A 13,696-nucleotide genomic window follows, 5' to 3' on the forward strand; every position below is an offset into this window, starting at 1 on the left:
AAGGGATTAAGCCGGGATATCTTGGTTATCCTGGCTCAATTTATCCGTGATCCAGTTACACAAACGCGGGATAGGGGGCAGCAGGATATGTTATGGTATAAGTTACCATGGCGATTTATTCTGTGGCGCTAGCCTGCTCCAGACCAGGCTAAATTCCAGGATCTATTTAATCTCATCCCTTAACTCAGTCAGCAGTCACCACAAACAGAAACCAATAATTTTTCCACTGCCCACTACACATTGTTATCACATATACCTAGACCCACTGTCATTATTTAAACGTTTGTGATCATTAATTAACTTTTACATATCGCCATTCCCGACCTGTCATGCGACAATGTGACGTCACGGCAGTGCCTAACCATTTCGCGCGTGGTGGTCGCTGCACTAGTTGCAATATTCTCCTAAACAGAGGTGTTACTGTTTGTTGCTGTTGTGAAAAGGCTATCGCTACCTACTTCACACCGTAGAAGAAGCAATGAAGCCGCTCTAGTTGCCATGGTGAATCTGTGATCGGTGGCGGGGTCTATTTGAGGGAGCCGTGAGCGCGCACTTATCCAGGATAGGTTTCACCTGGCTTGATGGATCCGTGTCTGCTCATCCTGGCTTGCTCATTGTGCAACCAATTAAGCCTGTACGCTCTTGTTTTGGATTCATTGAGCGCAGCTCAGTAACTTATCCCGGATGTCTTAATTCTGCTTTTGTGCAATAGGCCCCAGCCGTGTGTCTGTGTCAACCTGTGCTGTGTTGTGATGTTTTGTTGTGTGGCTGGTCCATCTGGTCTTTACCAGCAACTGCTCTCACCACTTTGGTCAAACGGTGAGGAGGATTTAGTCATCCTAAGAGACTGATTTGACTTACTACCTTTGTGTATTACATCTGACCTGTGTGTGCAACAAAGCATGAGGAGTAAGCGAGAGGTGTTGGAACTCTGATGAGTAATAAAGAGCATTGATGGGGGGGGAGTGATGATGGTGTCCTTTTTTCTGTTGGAGGTTATAAAAGTGTATTATAAGGTACACAGTAATTATGATCAGCATAAATATGCAGTACAACACATATATTTATTTTAATGAACAATGTTAAATAAAGCGAAACTTTCAATACAGCAGCACATCATTTTTTCTTGAAGCCTGTGTGTGTGTGTGTCTGAAACCTTTCAGAAAGGCACATCCAAAAGTACTGTATCACATGCCATAATGTTACACAATGCAAAGATTATCTGTTGAAAATAAAATAAAAAATAAAACATGGTTGCTCCTATTGAAAGCTATTGTAAGTTAAAGCACTTCAACACAGAGATAAATGAATGTTTTGATGGTTGGTATATACACATGTACCCTTGAGAGCTGTGAGCTCTTCCTATGATGTCCTCATGAGCAGGATTGTCATGGAGACAGAGTGAAAACAGAGTAAGGATGGGGCTTTAGCTGGACACACTGCCCGAGTTTTAGGTGCTAGCGGGTAAATGCATCTTTTATCTGAAAAAGAGAACAGGAGTAATCACAGACTTGACCGCTGATCATTCACAAGTATACAGTAGATAGTGTAGTACGGCAGTAATCATTGATAGACTGTGTACTTTGTACAAAATCTGAATATATGTACTAATTTAATTTGCTATTAGATAATACAGTGTGGTATATGATTTTATGATATGCGTTACACTTCCCTACTGTAATTACATTGTAAACAAGGGCACTGTATAATCAAATGAAAATGAGACTCCTCTTAAACAAGGCAACAGAAAGATCATGTAACTAGAAATATCACTCTCAAAGGGACTCCCACACTGAATGCCAGAAAAAAAAGCAAATGTTTCTCATTCCGCGAAGGGAAAGTCCAGTTTTTATTGTTGAGTCTCTGAGCAACAAGAGTCAACATATGGTGGAACCCCTCCCATCTATGTCATGGCCTTGATCACTTGACCACTAATTCCCCTTTTGAGGACAAACCGACCGAGGGATGGGTCATCATGGATGGATACAGTATCAAAATCTTGAAATATCAAACTATATATGTGACTACAGGGAGTTCTCATTTTTGGCAAAGTGGGCGGAGGTATTGAAGTAATTTTTGAGGTCTAGGCTTTTCCTGTTTACAAACTGAAGGACATGGAGGTCCCAGAAGCGAGCCACACCAGAGATTTGAAATAAATATTCTATTTGATTTCAGTTGAGACGTGAGGCAATTGTGGTATAATTTTTATATATAGGTTTCTCATTGAATTAAATGTTTTAATATAACTTAAATATATGCAGTGAAATCTAGTTACCATCCTTTGACTTAGGAATGTTAAGATCTGAAACCCCCTCTGTAGAAATGTAAGGTAGGGGGATACCATCATAAACATGGCTTAGGTGGAGGGGTTCTTTTAAACATTCTGATCTCTGGTAAATACCAGCTGGTTAGATGATCACTGGTTGGGGTGTGTGTTAAGGGTATAAGAACTGGTTTCACCCACAGATATGTGGGCTTGTTACTGTGACATTTCATGTGGGTAACATGCTATCGGTAGCGTGAATAAAGCTGCAGTCTCACACCAGTTGTCTTGAAGTAATTTTGACTACACAATCAAAAACAAGTTTAAAAGTACAGATGAGAGCTGTCCTTGATTCAAACAATTTATATTCAATATAGACTATAGACACTTTATTGATACTTTATTGATCCCTAGGGGAAATTCAAGGCATTTCCGGTGGCACAGAAAACAACATTGAGCTAACGGTAACTTGGGGACAACCAAAAAAAAAGTTTTAAAGTCAACATTTTGTAGAACATTACGCTAAAGTCCGATTCATTTTCATTTCAAAATATCTGTGTTGGTTTTGAACATTTCAACCAGAAACCCTCTAGGAACAGATTGAAAGGGTCTATAATGAACTCAAACCTTTGGGATATAATCTGGTTTACTCCCATACTATTAACATGCTTTTTTCATGGGTACATTTTTATCCAGCGCCTATCACAGCACAACTGTTTCTCTCAGAGGATTATAATCCTTCTGTGACTAAAATAAGCCTTTTTATCTGATAGTACAAAGCCGGTGGCACATACCAGTGAGTCTATGTTTTCTGGGACTATATCGGAGTAATCGTTGTAGTCCTCTGGGCTCAAAGGTAAACCGATGGACTCCTGCAGTCTGGGTTCTTGCCTATGGGAGGGGCAGGAGAGGATTAGGGGCAACAGAGGTAATGTATCACAGGATACAGGGGTAACAAGGGCAATTCATGGATGCTGTCTATAAACTCTGCTAAATGACAATAAAATTGACTAATCTAATCTAGTCTAATCTAAACATAAAAGTCAGATTATGCTTCATCTACAGGAGTAGCACACAGCTTATTTGACCCTTCAAGAAGCAAACATCAGTAACTGATCATCTTGAAAAAAAGTCTGCTTATCACGTCATAATGTAAATGTATATGCATTTTTGTTACACTTTCATAATTTACATAATACAAATACTAATATAATAATAATAATTACATAATGGTCTCTACTAATTGTAAAATTCACATTTGTACAGTGTGAGCCCACATTCCTTGGTTGTCAGATCTTAAGAAGATTTGAGTTTTTGGTTGCGGAGAGTCCACAGAGGAACATACACACACACACACACACACACACACTCTCTCTCTCACACACACACACACACACACACACACACACACACACACACACAGGCATACTTACACAGTCACTGAGATGAGTTTAATGGGTATATAACCGCTTGAACAGTTTGCACCCTCAACGTCCATTGGTTCTGAGCGTTCCTCTGCAATAATGTGGAAAGTAGTGTGTTACAGTTTACGATTTATCAGAAAATGAGCTCATGCTGTGTGTGTGTGTGTGCGTGCGTGTGCGTGTGTTTACATATCTCTGGAAATCCCCTACCCTCTGTAGGTCGGCTGTAGTAACGTCCAAACGCATTGTCCTTGGGGATGTTGGGATAGAGGAAGAGCAAAGGGTTGATTGACAGGTTGTTTTCAGCCATGACTTTGTAATTGCACAGGATATCTGGAAAGGAAATGGCTGCCAGATCTCTCTTTGTGTAGGGTTTCACCGCATGGACCATTGGCCCGTCTGTAGACACACCACACACACACAGACACAGACACACACACACACACACACACACACACACAGACAGAGTTTCAGTCTAGAGGCATATTCCTATAGATGGTATTATCTCTCTCATTCCCTCCCTCTCTCTCTCTCACACACACACACACACACACACACACACACACTTCCTCACCGCTGATAGTGTGTTCTACCCAGGTGAAGGTGATGGCTCCCTCTTTGCTGCTCTCGCTGAAGCGCAGCAGGAAGGTCCCCGGATGCTTATCCCTCAGCAGCACCTTCTCACACTCCTTACTCACAAATCCCATGATGTACCTGGGCCACGGGGGGACACACCACCACACGCACGCACGCACACACACACACACACGCACACACACACACACGCACACACACACACACACACACACACACACGCACACACACACACATCTTGTAACTGGAGTGCCAAGCAGCTTGACTCACATGTAGAAATTATATAAATATAGACGCATATCTATATTTGTTCTTGAAATTTGACATTTACGAAGTGTGCTTGCACTATGATACATTTTGATTTTGTTTTGGTTTCCAGATAAGTGGTGTGTGTCATGAACCAAATGTCCTTACCCGTCATTCCACAGGCTGAGCAAGTGGCGCTTTATCAGGTCCAGAATGGAGTCTATCCACAACCAGAAAGAGAACCCCCTGTCACTTGACTGGGTAGACAAACAGACACATAACAGACTGCATCACACACATATATATATAGATATACAAACCCACACACATACACTTGAAACATGAATTTCCCACTTGTACATAACCACACACATGCACACACACACACACACACACACACATACTACATACAGACAACAATGCTCTGTTACAACACACACACACACACACACACACACACACACACACACACAAAGCTTCCCCATTTTCATTACTGGGCCAGTAGGTCTTATAATGCGCCTATTGAGCTGCCAGTATGGGCGTTCCTTCCTTTCTTCATTCAGTTTCACTTTGCTTGCACAGGACAGAAGTGAAAGCCACTAGTCATCCATTACCAGGGAAAGCAGAAGCCGAGACTCTGCCAGCACGGTGAAGCTGTGCAGTGAGACCAGGCGAGCCACCACTACCCACCTTGCAGAACTTGGTCCATGGTACCTGGCCCTCTGGATTCCCCCCAGCCTCCCGACCTGAGGGTTCAGAGAGAGAGAGGTGGTCTGGTTAGTGCCTCGTGATCCCAACCATATGGGTTCCAAGTTGAAGGTGGTCCTGTGATCTGTGCAACTATTGAACTGGAATTGGGTTGTGTGTGTGTGTGTGTGTGTGAGGGGTGGGGGCGTGTGTGTGTGTGGTTGGGTGGGAACGTGTGTGTGTGTTGTGTGGGTGGGTGCGTACGTGTGCTATGTGTGTGTCATGTCTGACGTTGTTTATCATACAATTTCATTATTATTTTGTGTGATGCAGTGTATAGGTCTTTTCCTTTTTTAAGCTCACCACCCAGACATTTGTACTTGGCCACTCAGATATGTGTCCTTCTACTGTTTTTAAGACCAAAAAACTCTGACCGTGATGCACCATACGGGTTGTCTCGGTGTACTCGACACAGACAGAGCAGCTTAGACAAACACTAATGGGAGAGTGCAGCTTCATGCATGACTGCATATAAAGTTAATCTCCTCCACGTAACATTATATCTCCCCCTGTGTAGACATAATGTAGCACCAGGATGAACTGTGGGTTTGACAGATGAAGGTTTCACATTACAGTGAATAGATTCTATTTCCCCTGTGCCCCAAACACTTGACAATGTTTAACCGTACGTACACACCACCGCCGACTTCAGCTTCAAAGTTACCGAAGGTCATTCATTTTCAATGGAAGCCGGTTTCTCTCAGCTGCAAGAAGCGGCAAATCCGTCGGCGTCGCATTTTGGGGCGTGTTGAGCGACCAGTGGTCGCTATGACGCGGTTCAGCAGCATACGACCAGCAACACAGAATTCTGCCATGCCAGAGCGGCCAAAGCGTCAAAAGCTTCCCCGTACTTTTTGACAAGCGTCCTTGACAGGGCGACCGGAGCTTCTTTTGCAGCTCAAGTCGGCAGCGGTGTGTACGACACAGGAGCATGGTGTATATGGCAATTTCAAAAACATTTTGATTATATTAACAAAATAATTAGATAATTACTCAACTCAAATAATAAGATGTAATCAATTGGGGCAAAATAATTAACTAACCTAAATGATGTTGAGGCAAAATAATAATAACAATTAACTATAATCATTTTCTACCAAATTGTCTAATTTCTAGGACACATAAAGGTGTCCTACATTACTCAAAATGCCTCATGTTATGCCCTTTATCTCCAGGATATTTTTTAATGCATTGTTTTATTGTGTATTTATGTGTTTATATGCATATTCATCTATTTTTATATTACTTATTTAGCTTCTTATTTATTTATTTTTTTCATTATTTTAATCTATTTATTTTAAGTCAAATTTTATGTATTTTTCTGAAACTGGTATGCAAATGAACGAGGACTTGGCTTTTGTCTGTGTATTTATTTTCTGACACTATTGAATAGCCTATGACTCGCTCCAGTCTCAACAGCACATCTACTCATATAGACATCTCAATTCTAAACACTGACACTCTCTCTCTCGCTTATTCACTCCATGCAGACGAGGCTCTCATAAAGGAACCACACCATTTTACAACAATAGGTTATGCTGCTTAGATACAGTTAGGCTACTTGGGCTAGATTTAATACACACAGGTGTATTACACTCTTGATATTTGAGTTGAAAAGAAAAAAAACTGTCTCCCTGGCCCCTTTAGCTTCCACTATACAGTAAGCCCATTCAGTGTTAATGCAAAAAATGGTCTTGCTCAAAATTCCACCAATTAACGTAATTTTGCTTTTGTTGCATAGGTTGTTACACTGTTCTTGATTATGTAGATACACTGGAAAAAGGACCCCTTAAAATAAAGTGTTACCGCAAAGGTACATTTCTTCAGCTCTGCCTATAATACACAGGGATGGGCTATACCATGTGTAATGGATGCCAGCTAGCTTAGCTGTGCATATGGAACGTTGGTACACCTCACTCCCCGACGCCTCAAGAATGCTGCTGGCATGAAAGCTAGTAGCCTGAGCTTTTAGCTTGATTGTCAGCATGCTGTTGTTCGCGGGTTTGAGTCCGGGCGTGTGCAGGACTGAATTGCGCAGGTTCAACACAACGCAGGTTACACATGCATTTCTTTCTCATTAAAGCATGATTTGATTCTTATTCATTGGACAATGGGACACTGCGGTGAATACAAGGGTGTGGTCAGTACACTGTTTTTTTTGTTTTTTTTAAATGGCATAAAACACACTCTTATGCTAAAACTGTAATTTGTTTACTTTTTCTCCCAGAGTTCAGCAGGAAGCAAGATCGGAGAGATGTGGGATGGGGTCAGGAAATGACTGCAGGTCAGATTTAGAAACTGGCTCCTCATAGGCACTTGGAACTCGACACGGCATGGACACTGTAGCCATTTGAATTTTGATCTGTTGTTATTATAGGTGTTGCTTATTGTGATTTGTAGGTCAATTGTCAGTCAGTCATTCACTGGACACTTCACTCCAAAGCCACTTTCGGTCCAGTGGAAGGTGTTTTCAGCACTCAGGTCTAACGTCTGAGCGCTGTGTTCATCTGCTAACTCACCAAGGAGCTTATCTCCCAGCATGCTTAGCTGGTCATTGTTGAGGCCGCGCTTGGTGATGGAGGAGAACTGCCAGCCGAGGACCTCGGAGAGCTGGCCCCAGCTGGCCATGGGGGGACTGAGGAAAAATGACAGGTTCTAAAGAGAGAGCGAGAGAGATTTGTAATGCAATGTTTACTGAGTTTTGGACATAGGGAAATCTATTTTATTTTATCATCCTAAACCTATTTCATGTCAAATATTTTTTATTTCCTTCATAGCTTTTGTTTGGTGATGTTACACACATCATATTGCTCTGGCAATATTGTACCTTCACAGTCATGCCAATAAAGCCTTTTGAATTTGAATCTGAATAAGAAAGAGAGAAGGAAAGGAAAGAGCAGAACGGAAATATGAAGATAAAAGGAAAGAGAGAGAAAGAGAGATAGAAGGAAGGAAGGAGGGAAGGGTGAAGATGATAAGAGGAGAAAGAGAGAAAGTACAGTGGAAGAAGATGGAGGGATAAGAAGAGAGACAGAGGATGAAGAGCGAGGTATAGAGTGAAAGGCAGTAACAGAGAAAAAGAGAGGCGTTGACAAAGGGTGAGAGGCAGTAGGAATTTAAAAAAGAGCAAAAAAGAGTGGAAAAAAGAAAGGAGGAGGGGGGCGTGGGAGGTGGATAACGGCAACAAGCCAAAAAGTTGGTAACAAAAAAAAAACAGTTTGAGGTTGAGATGAAGAGAGTGAAAGTAAAACACACACACACATGCAGACGCAGGGTGAGTGACACAGAGAAGTCGACAGACGAGAGAGTAAAAGTGAAAGCAAAATGGGAGCATAATAAGAGAGCGAGAGAGTGAGACAGAAAGAAAGAGATGATAAGAGAGAGAGAGAGAGAGAGAGAGAGACAGCGAGACGGAAAAGTTTTTTAGAAAAGAAAAGCTTAGGCCCGACAACACTCATGGTGAAAACTACAAAATATTTTACCAGATGTGCCTTTCGTTTAGACGGCAATGGCATTTTGGGGGCTTAAAAAAGCAAGCCACCCTCCAGAGTTGAAATCTTAAATCTGGCATGTATACTACATTGAATTTCACACACTTTCACAAACTGTGTCACCATATGCACGCAGATTCCCCCCAAAAACCCCATCATCTAAACGCGGAATAAAAAGTGAGAACACGACGCCACTTTTGCGTTTTCTCTTCAGATCGTTTCCGTCTAAACATAGCCTTAGTCAGATATCAAAAGCGATATTTAAATCTACTTCTACAAATGGCAAAAAAAGACCAGGCTAAGTTAAGGGCAGAAGGGCGTGGTTGCTGTCCCATAGCTGCAGCAGGTTTAGCAGCAGGTTTACCTTGGGCTCGCTGGTCAGCATGTTATACCACAGCACTGAGGCCCAGGCACTTGGCATCTGGGCCACGTTGGAGATGACCACAATGGGGAGAGATGTGATCTGAGAATAGGGCAGAACAGAGAAATGTCTTTAAACAGAGAAATAAACACGTATACCTTTAAACAGAGAAATAAACACGTATACCTTTAAACAGAGAAATATACGTGTATGTCTTTAAACAGAGAAATATACATTTTTAAACAGAGAGATCCTTATGATTTCGAAACAAAATTCCAGGGCTAGACCCACCCAGTGGAATATACATTGAAAAAAACTTGACCCAGATCATATCAGATCTGGGTCAAGTCTCCAGAAAGCTGCTATCGAGTTATACTGTACATGTTATCAGGAAACTATGTTTACTTTATTCCCACAAGCAATTAGAGAAAAAAAAAGAGGCAAAAATTTACTTGACATTGGCAATTGTATTGTAACTCTTTGCCTCTACAAAGAGCCATTCATAGCTGATATAAGCATGCTGTATGTGACAGCACAAGACAGACAGGTGTTGTATAAACATGTTGCACAAGACAAACAGGTTCTTGTGTGTGAGTGTCTGAAAGCTTGCGGCTCTCACCGCTAGATCAATGGGGTTTTGTCCAGGCAGGTTGAGTTGCGTCTCGAAGCAAATGATATGCAGCTCCTCTGCAACAATGAGTGGACCCTGAGGAGAGAGAGAGGGAGAATGTTGCACATCAACCAATTAACTTCCACACACTTCACCTCACATCCACTTAGTTACTGTACATTTCACATACAGTATAGTCACATCTTACTTATCAAGTCACAGTCACACATCCATCCAATCACAACACACGGCGTCCATTCAGTCACAGAAACACACATCCATTCAGTATTGTCACATCTTACTTATCAAGTCACAGTCACACATCCATCCAATCACAACACACGGCGTCCATTCAGTCACAGAAACACACATCCATTCAGTATAGTCACATCTTACTTATCAAGTCACAGTCACACATCCATCCAATCACAACACACGGCGTCCATTCAGTCACAGAAACACACATCCATTCAGTTCAGTCACATCTTACTTATCAAGTCACAGTCACACATCCATCCAATCACAACACACGGCGTCCATTCAGTCACAGAAACACACATCCATTCAGTATAGTCACATCTTACTTATCAAGTCACAGTCACACATCCATTCAGTATAGTCACATCTTACTTATCAAGTCACAGTCACACATCCATCCAGTCACAACACACGGCGTCCATTCAGTCACAGAAACACACATCCATTCAGTATAGTCACATCTTACTTATCAAGTCACAGTCACACATCCATCCAGTCACAACACACGGCGTCCATTCAGTCACAGAAACACACATCCATTCAGTATAGTCACATCTTACTTATCAAGTCACAGTCACACATCCATCCAATCACAACACACGGCGTCCATTCAGTCACAGAAACACACATCCATTCAGTATAGTCACATCTTACTTATCAAGTCACAGTCACACATCCATCCAATCACAACACACGGCGTCCATTCAGTCACAGAAACACACATCCATTCAGTTCAGTCACATTTCAAACAAATTCAACAGATCCATTTATTCACATATAACATCCACACAAAGTCACATCTACAGTAGTATCGATTTACAGTCACATCACAGCCCCATTCACATCTATAGCTGAACCTCAGCTCTGTGTCATTTCCATGCTTCTCTGCTCTTAATTAGTTCTTTAATTAATTCTCAGTTAGATGAACATACCAGATGTATCTACTTCCAAGCTAAATAATTCGAATTCTGATTTGAATTATGTTTGCTTAGCACAGGGATATATTGAGTGTGTGCGTGCAGGATTGAAAAAAAGCTGATTTAAAATCGATGATTGTGCTGGCGATTTTGTCAGTGCTCAGTCATCCTCTTCTCAATTTTCCAGTCACACCGACGTCTTTGTTGTGCTTTGTTTATTTGTTTATCTCAGCGTCGCTCATTCATAGCGGTTTCAGTCCTCAGGCATACAGTACAGCTCCACATCAGCCCTTGCTTCGAGACACAACTCAACCTGCCTGGACAAAACCCCATTGATCTAGCGGTGAGAGCCGCAAGCTTTCAGACACTCACACACAAGAACCTGTTTGTCTTGTGCAACATGTTTATACAACACCTGTCTGTCTTGTGCTGTCACATACAGCATGCTTATATCAGCTATGAATGGCTCTTTGTTTCTTTCCCTGCTCTGGCCTGTTTAGAAGTTCAGAGCTTCAAAGCTTGGCGTATACATTCATCTAACACTTCAGCGTAGTATCTCTCACCTCATTTGTTCGGTTCCCAGTCGCCCTCAGCTCCCTTAGTTGCTGTTGGGCAAAGCGAAAATTAAAGGGTCACCAAAAAATGTAAAGTATTTTCAGCTTCAGGACTTGATGGAGACATTGTTTAGAGGTGTTTTAACTGGGATTTAGCTTCTGTGCGTGAGTGCATGGGGATAGTTCTGTACCAGGTGACGAAACTCGGCAGCCAAGCTCCCGTTGGACTCTTCCATGTTCATGACCTTAGTGTTGGTGCCCAAGATATTGAATTTTCGAAACCTAAAGAATAGCAACACAGGAGCGTAGATATGCATGAGCACGTCTTTCATTAAAATCAGAGATGGACAGAAAACGATTCTGGCCAAAGCAATGAAGAAAGCGGGGATGTGACTAACCCTCTCACAGTAGTGCGCTCCACCACATCCCTGAGAAAAGGAAAATCAAATTACTCAAGAGCCGGCAAAGACAAAAGGAATGTCTGGGAAGTAAAATAGCATAGCACATGACATAAACCAGAGAACATGATAGCAGTTTCCTGTTTACATTCTAGAAGCTTCCCTGTCACACATGACTGGGCTGCTGTTTAATTCCAAAGCTACCATTCAGTGTCATATCTGACTTACTTATCAAACAGGACTTTGACTTTCAACTGGCAGTTCAGCTCAGGGAGTTTTACCAGCAATCTGAGGATTAACAGACAAACATAATGCAATAGTCTGTCAAGCTATTACAATCAATACATCATCATAAAAAATGAATACAGTATAAAATGTGGCTGTCATAGAAGTGTAAGACCTTATTTAACCCAGGATTTCACAGGGGCATTGCTCAGACATCTGAAATGTGTATACGACACTTGTGACTTACTTCCCTCTAGCCATTTAGTAAAAGTGAAATGTTAGTTATGTTTATATGATGAATCATTTGACTGCTTGTTTCATTTCACTTTGTGAAGCTATCATTTCCTCAAATGTCACCATCTTTACACATTTGTTTGTTTAATGTATAATTCCTACAACCATATTAAGCAATATCAATAAAAAGGGCTGCGATACGTTTTATGAACAAAAACAGCACCAACATTGTATCACTTCTCATTAGAAAATGCAGAAGGAAAATATGCAAGCACTTTACTCTTTTCTGCTAAACATCCCAGGGTTATCCGTATGGTCACAATGACATTCAGTGACCGTTCCTATCTTTATGCCATAAGACAGTTTACCACTTAACTCACCGATCAACTTCCCATTTCTCTCTATTCTGTTATTTATATGTATTTAGTTTATTACATGATACCGGTAATCTGGTTATCTTTCATGTGAAGAATCTGAACCTTGAAAGTAAAAGAACCAGATTGTGGTGAAACAGTTCAGGTAAGTAAAGGGTAGCATAACGATCAATAACCCAGGCCAAAGCGTATTGTTATCCCCACTCAAAGTCAATGGTAACCCCATGTCACTCAATAGCGAAAGTAATTAACTGTATATATCTGTTTTGTCGTTGACTATGACACCACAGTAAAGTTAGTTTCACTTTGCCTATGAGTTCAAATAATAGATGAGTGCAGATGTGTGTAGCCTATATACTCTGCTAGGTTTTAGTAAATCCTGGTTTAGTGGAATGCCTGTTCCATACGGTCTCACGTGCAAGCAGATTCCTTAAAATGTGCCACTCACTATCAAAATACCGATGCGCTGTTTGAAGTTGCACTGCTTGCTGTTAAAGGGAATGACAGATGTCATTCTCATTGGTTTAAAGGATGTTACGCCCAAAACTGATTACTGATCATGACAGATTAATTGTGATTACTAATCATGACTGATTAAGAAATATAAGAGCTGCCTTTTTGTGCCAGGCACCTGACGTTTACAGTAATAACAAAACCACCCCAAATGTTGAAACAGTCCTAATAATTTACCATTAACAACTGTGCTAGATGCAATGAACTATAGTCTCACAGGAGAGCAACACTGGAGGTGCAACTGAAGCTCTGTTCAAGGAGCATATGCTGCAACAATTAGCTTTCACTAGTGAATAGTGAATGAAACTGGCTATCTACAGTACACCAGACATGACAGTAGTGCCCATGTGCCACAGACATTAGAAATACACCCATCTTCATCTAGTTCTATTTTTTTGCATAGCTCAGTTTCAGTTGCATTTTGTGTGTAGCCTGGGGGTAAGGGCATTCACCACAATGCACCATACCTGAGCTTGGCAGCATACCT

General features: G+C 41.4%; 1 protein-coding gene across 2 annotated transcripts in view; it reads right to left on the bottom strand.

Moving 5' to 3' along the window:
* Positions 1 to 1,045: 1,045 nt before the first annotated feature.
* stat1b (signal transducer and activator of transcription 1b) overlaps positions 1,046 to 13,696 on the bottom strand; it is a 23,984-nt gene continuing 11,333 nt past the window's right edge. For both annotated transcript variants that reach the window (XM_048239123.1, XM_048239124.1), the window contains 14 exons: positions 12,092 to 12,151; positions 11,864 to 11,893; positions 11,657 to 11,747; positions 11,475 to 11,516; positions 9,746 to 9,832; positions 9,130 to 9,228; positions 7,794 to 7,929; positions 5,218 to 5,273; positions 4,696 to 4,784; positions 4,262 to 4,401; positions 3,898 to 4,086; positions 3,697 to 3,778; positions 3,058 to 3,154; positions 1,046 to 1,481 (listed from right to left, as the gene is read on the bottom strand). In XM_048239123.1, the coding sequence (XP_048095080.1) occupies positions 1,458 to 1,481; positions 3,058 to 3,154; positions 3,697 to 3,778; positions 3,898 to 4,086; positions 4,262 to 4,401; positions 4,696 to 4,784; positions 5,218 to 5,273; positions 7,794 to 7,929; positions 9,130 to 9,228; positions 9,746 to 9,832; positions 11,475 to 11,516; positions 11,657 to 11,747; positions 11,864 to 11,893; positions 12,092 to 12,151 (1,222 nt within the window). In that variant the 3' untranslated portion in view covers positions 1,046 to 1,457. The remainder of the gene's footprint in view (positions 1,482 to 3,057; positions 3,155 to 3,696; positions 3,779 to 3,897; positions 4,087 to 4,261; positions 4,402 to 4,695; positions 4,785 to 5,217; positions 5,274 to 7,793; positions 7,930 to 9,129; positions 9,229 to 9,745; positions 9,833 to 11,474; positions 11,517 to 11,656; positions 11,748 to 11,863; positions 11,894 to 12,091; positions 12,152 to 13,696) is intronic.

This window comes from Alosa alosa, chromosome 3 (genome assembly GCF_017589495.1).
Source record: "Alosa alosa isolate M-15738 ecotype Scorff River chromosome 3, AALO_Geno_1.1, whole genome shotgun sequence".
NCBI lineage: Eukaryota > Metazoa > Chordata > Actinopteri > Clupeiformes > Clupeidae > Alosa > Alosa alosa.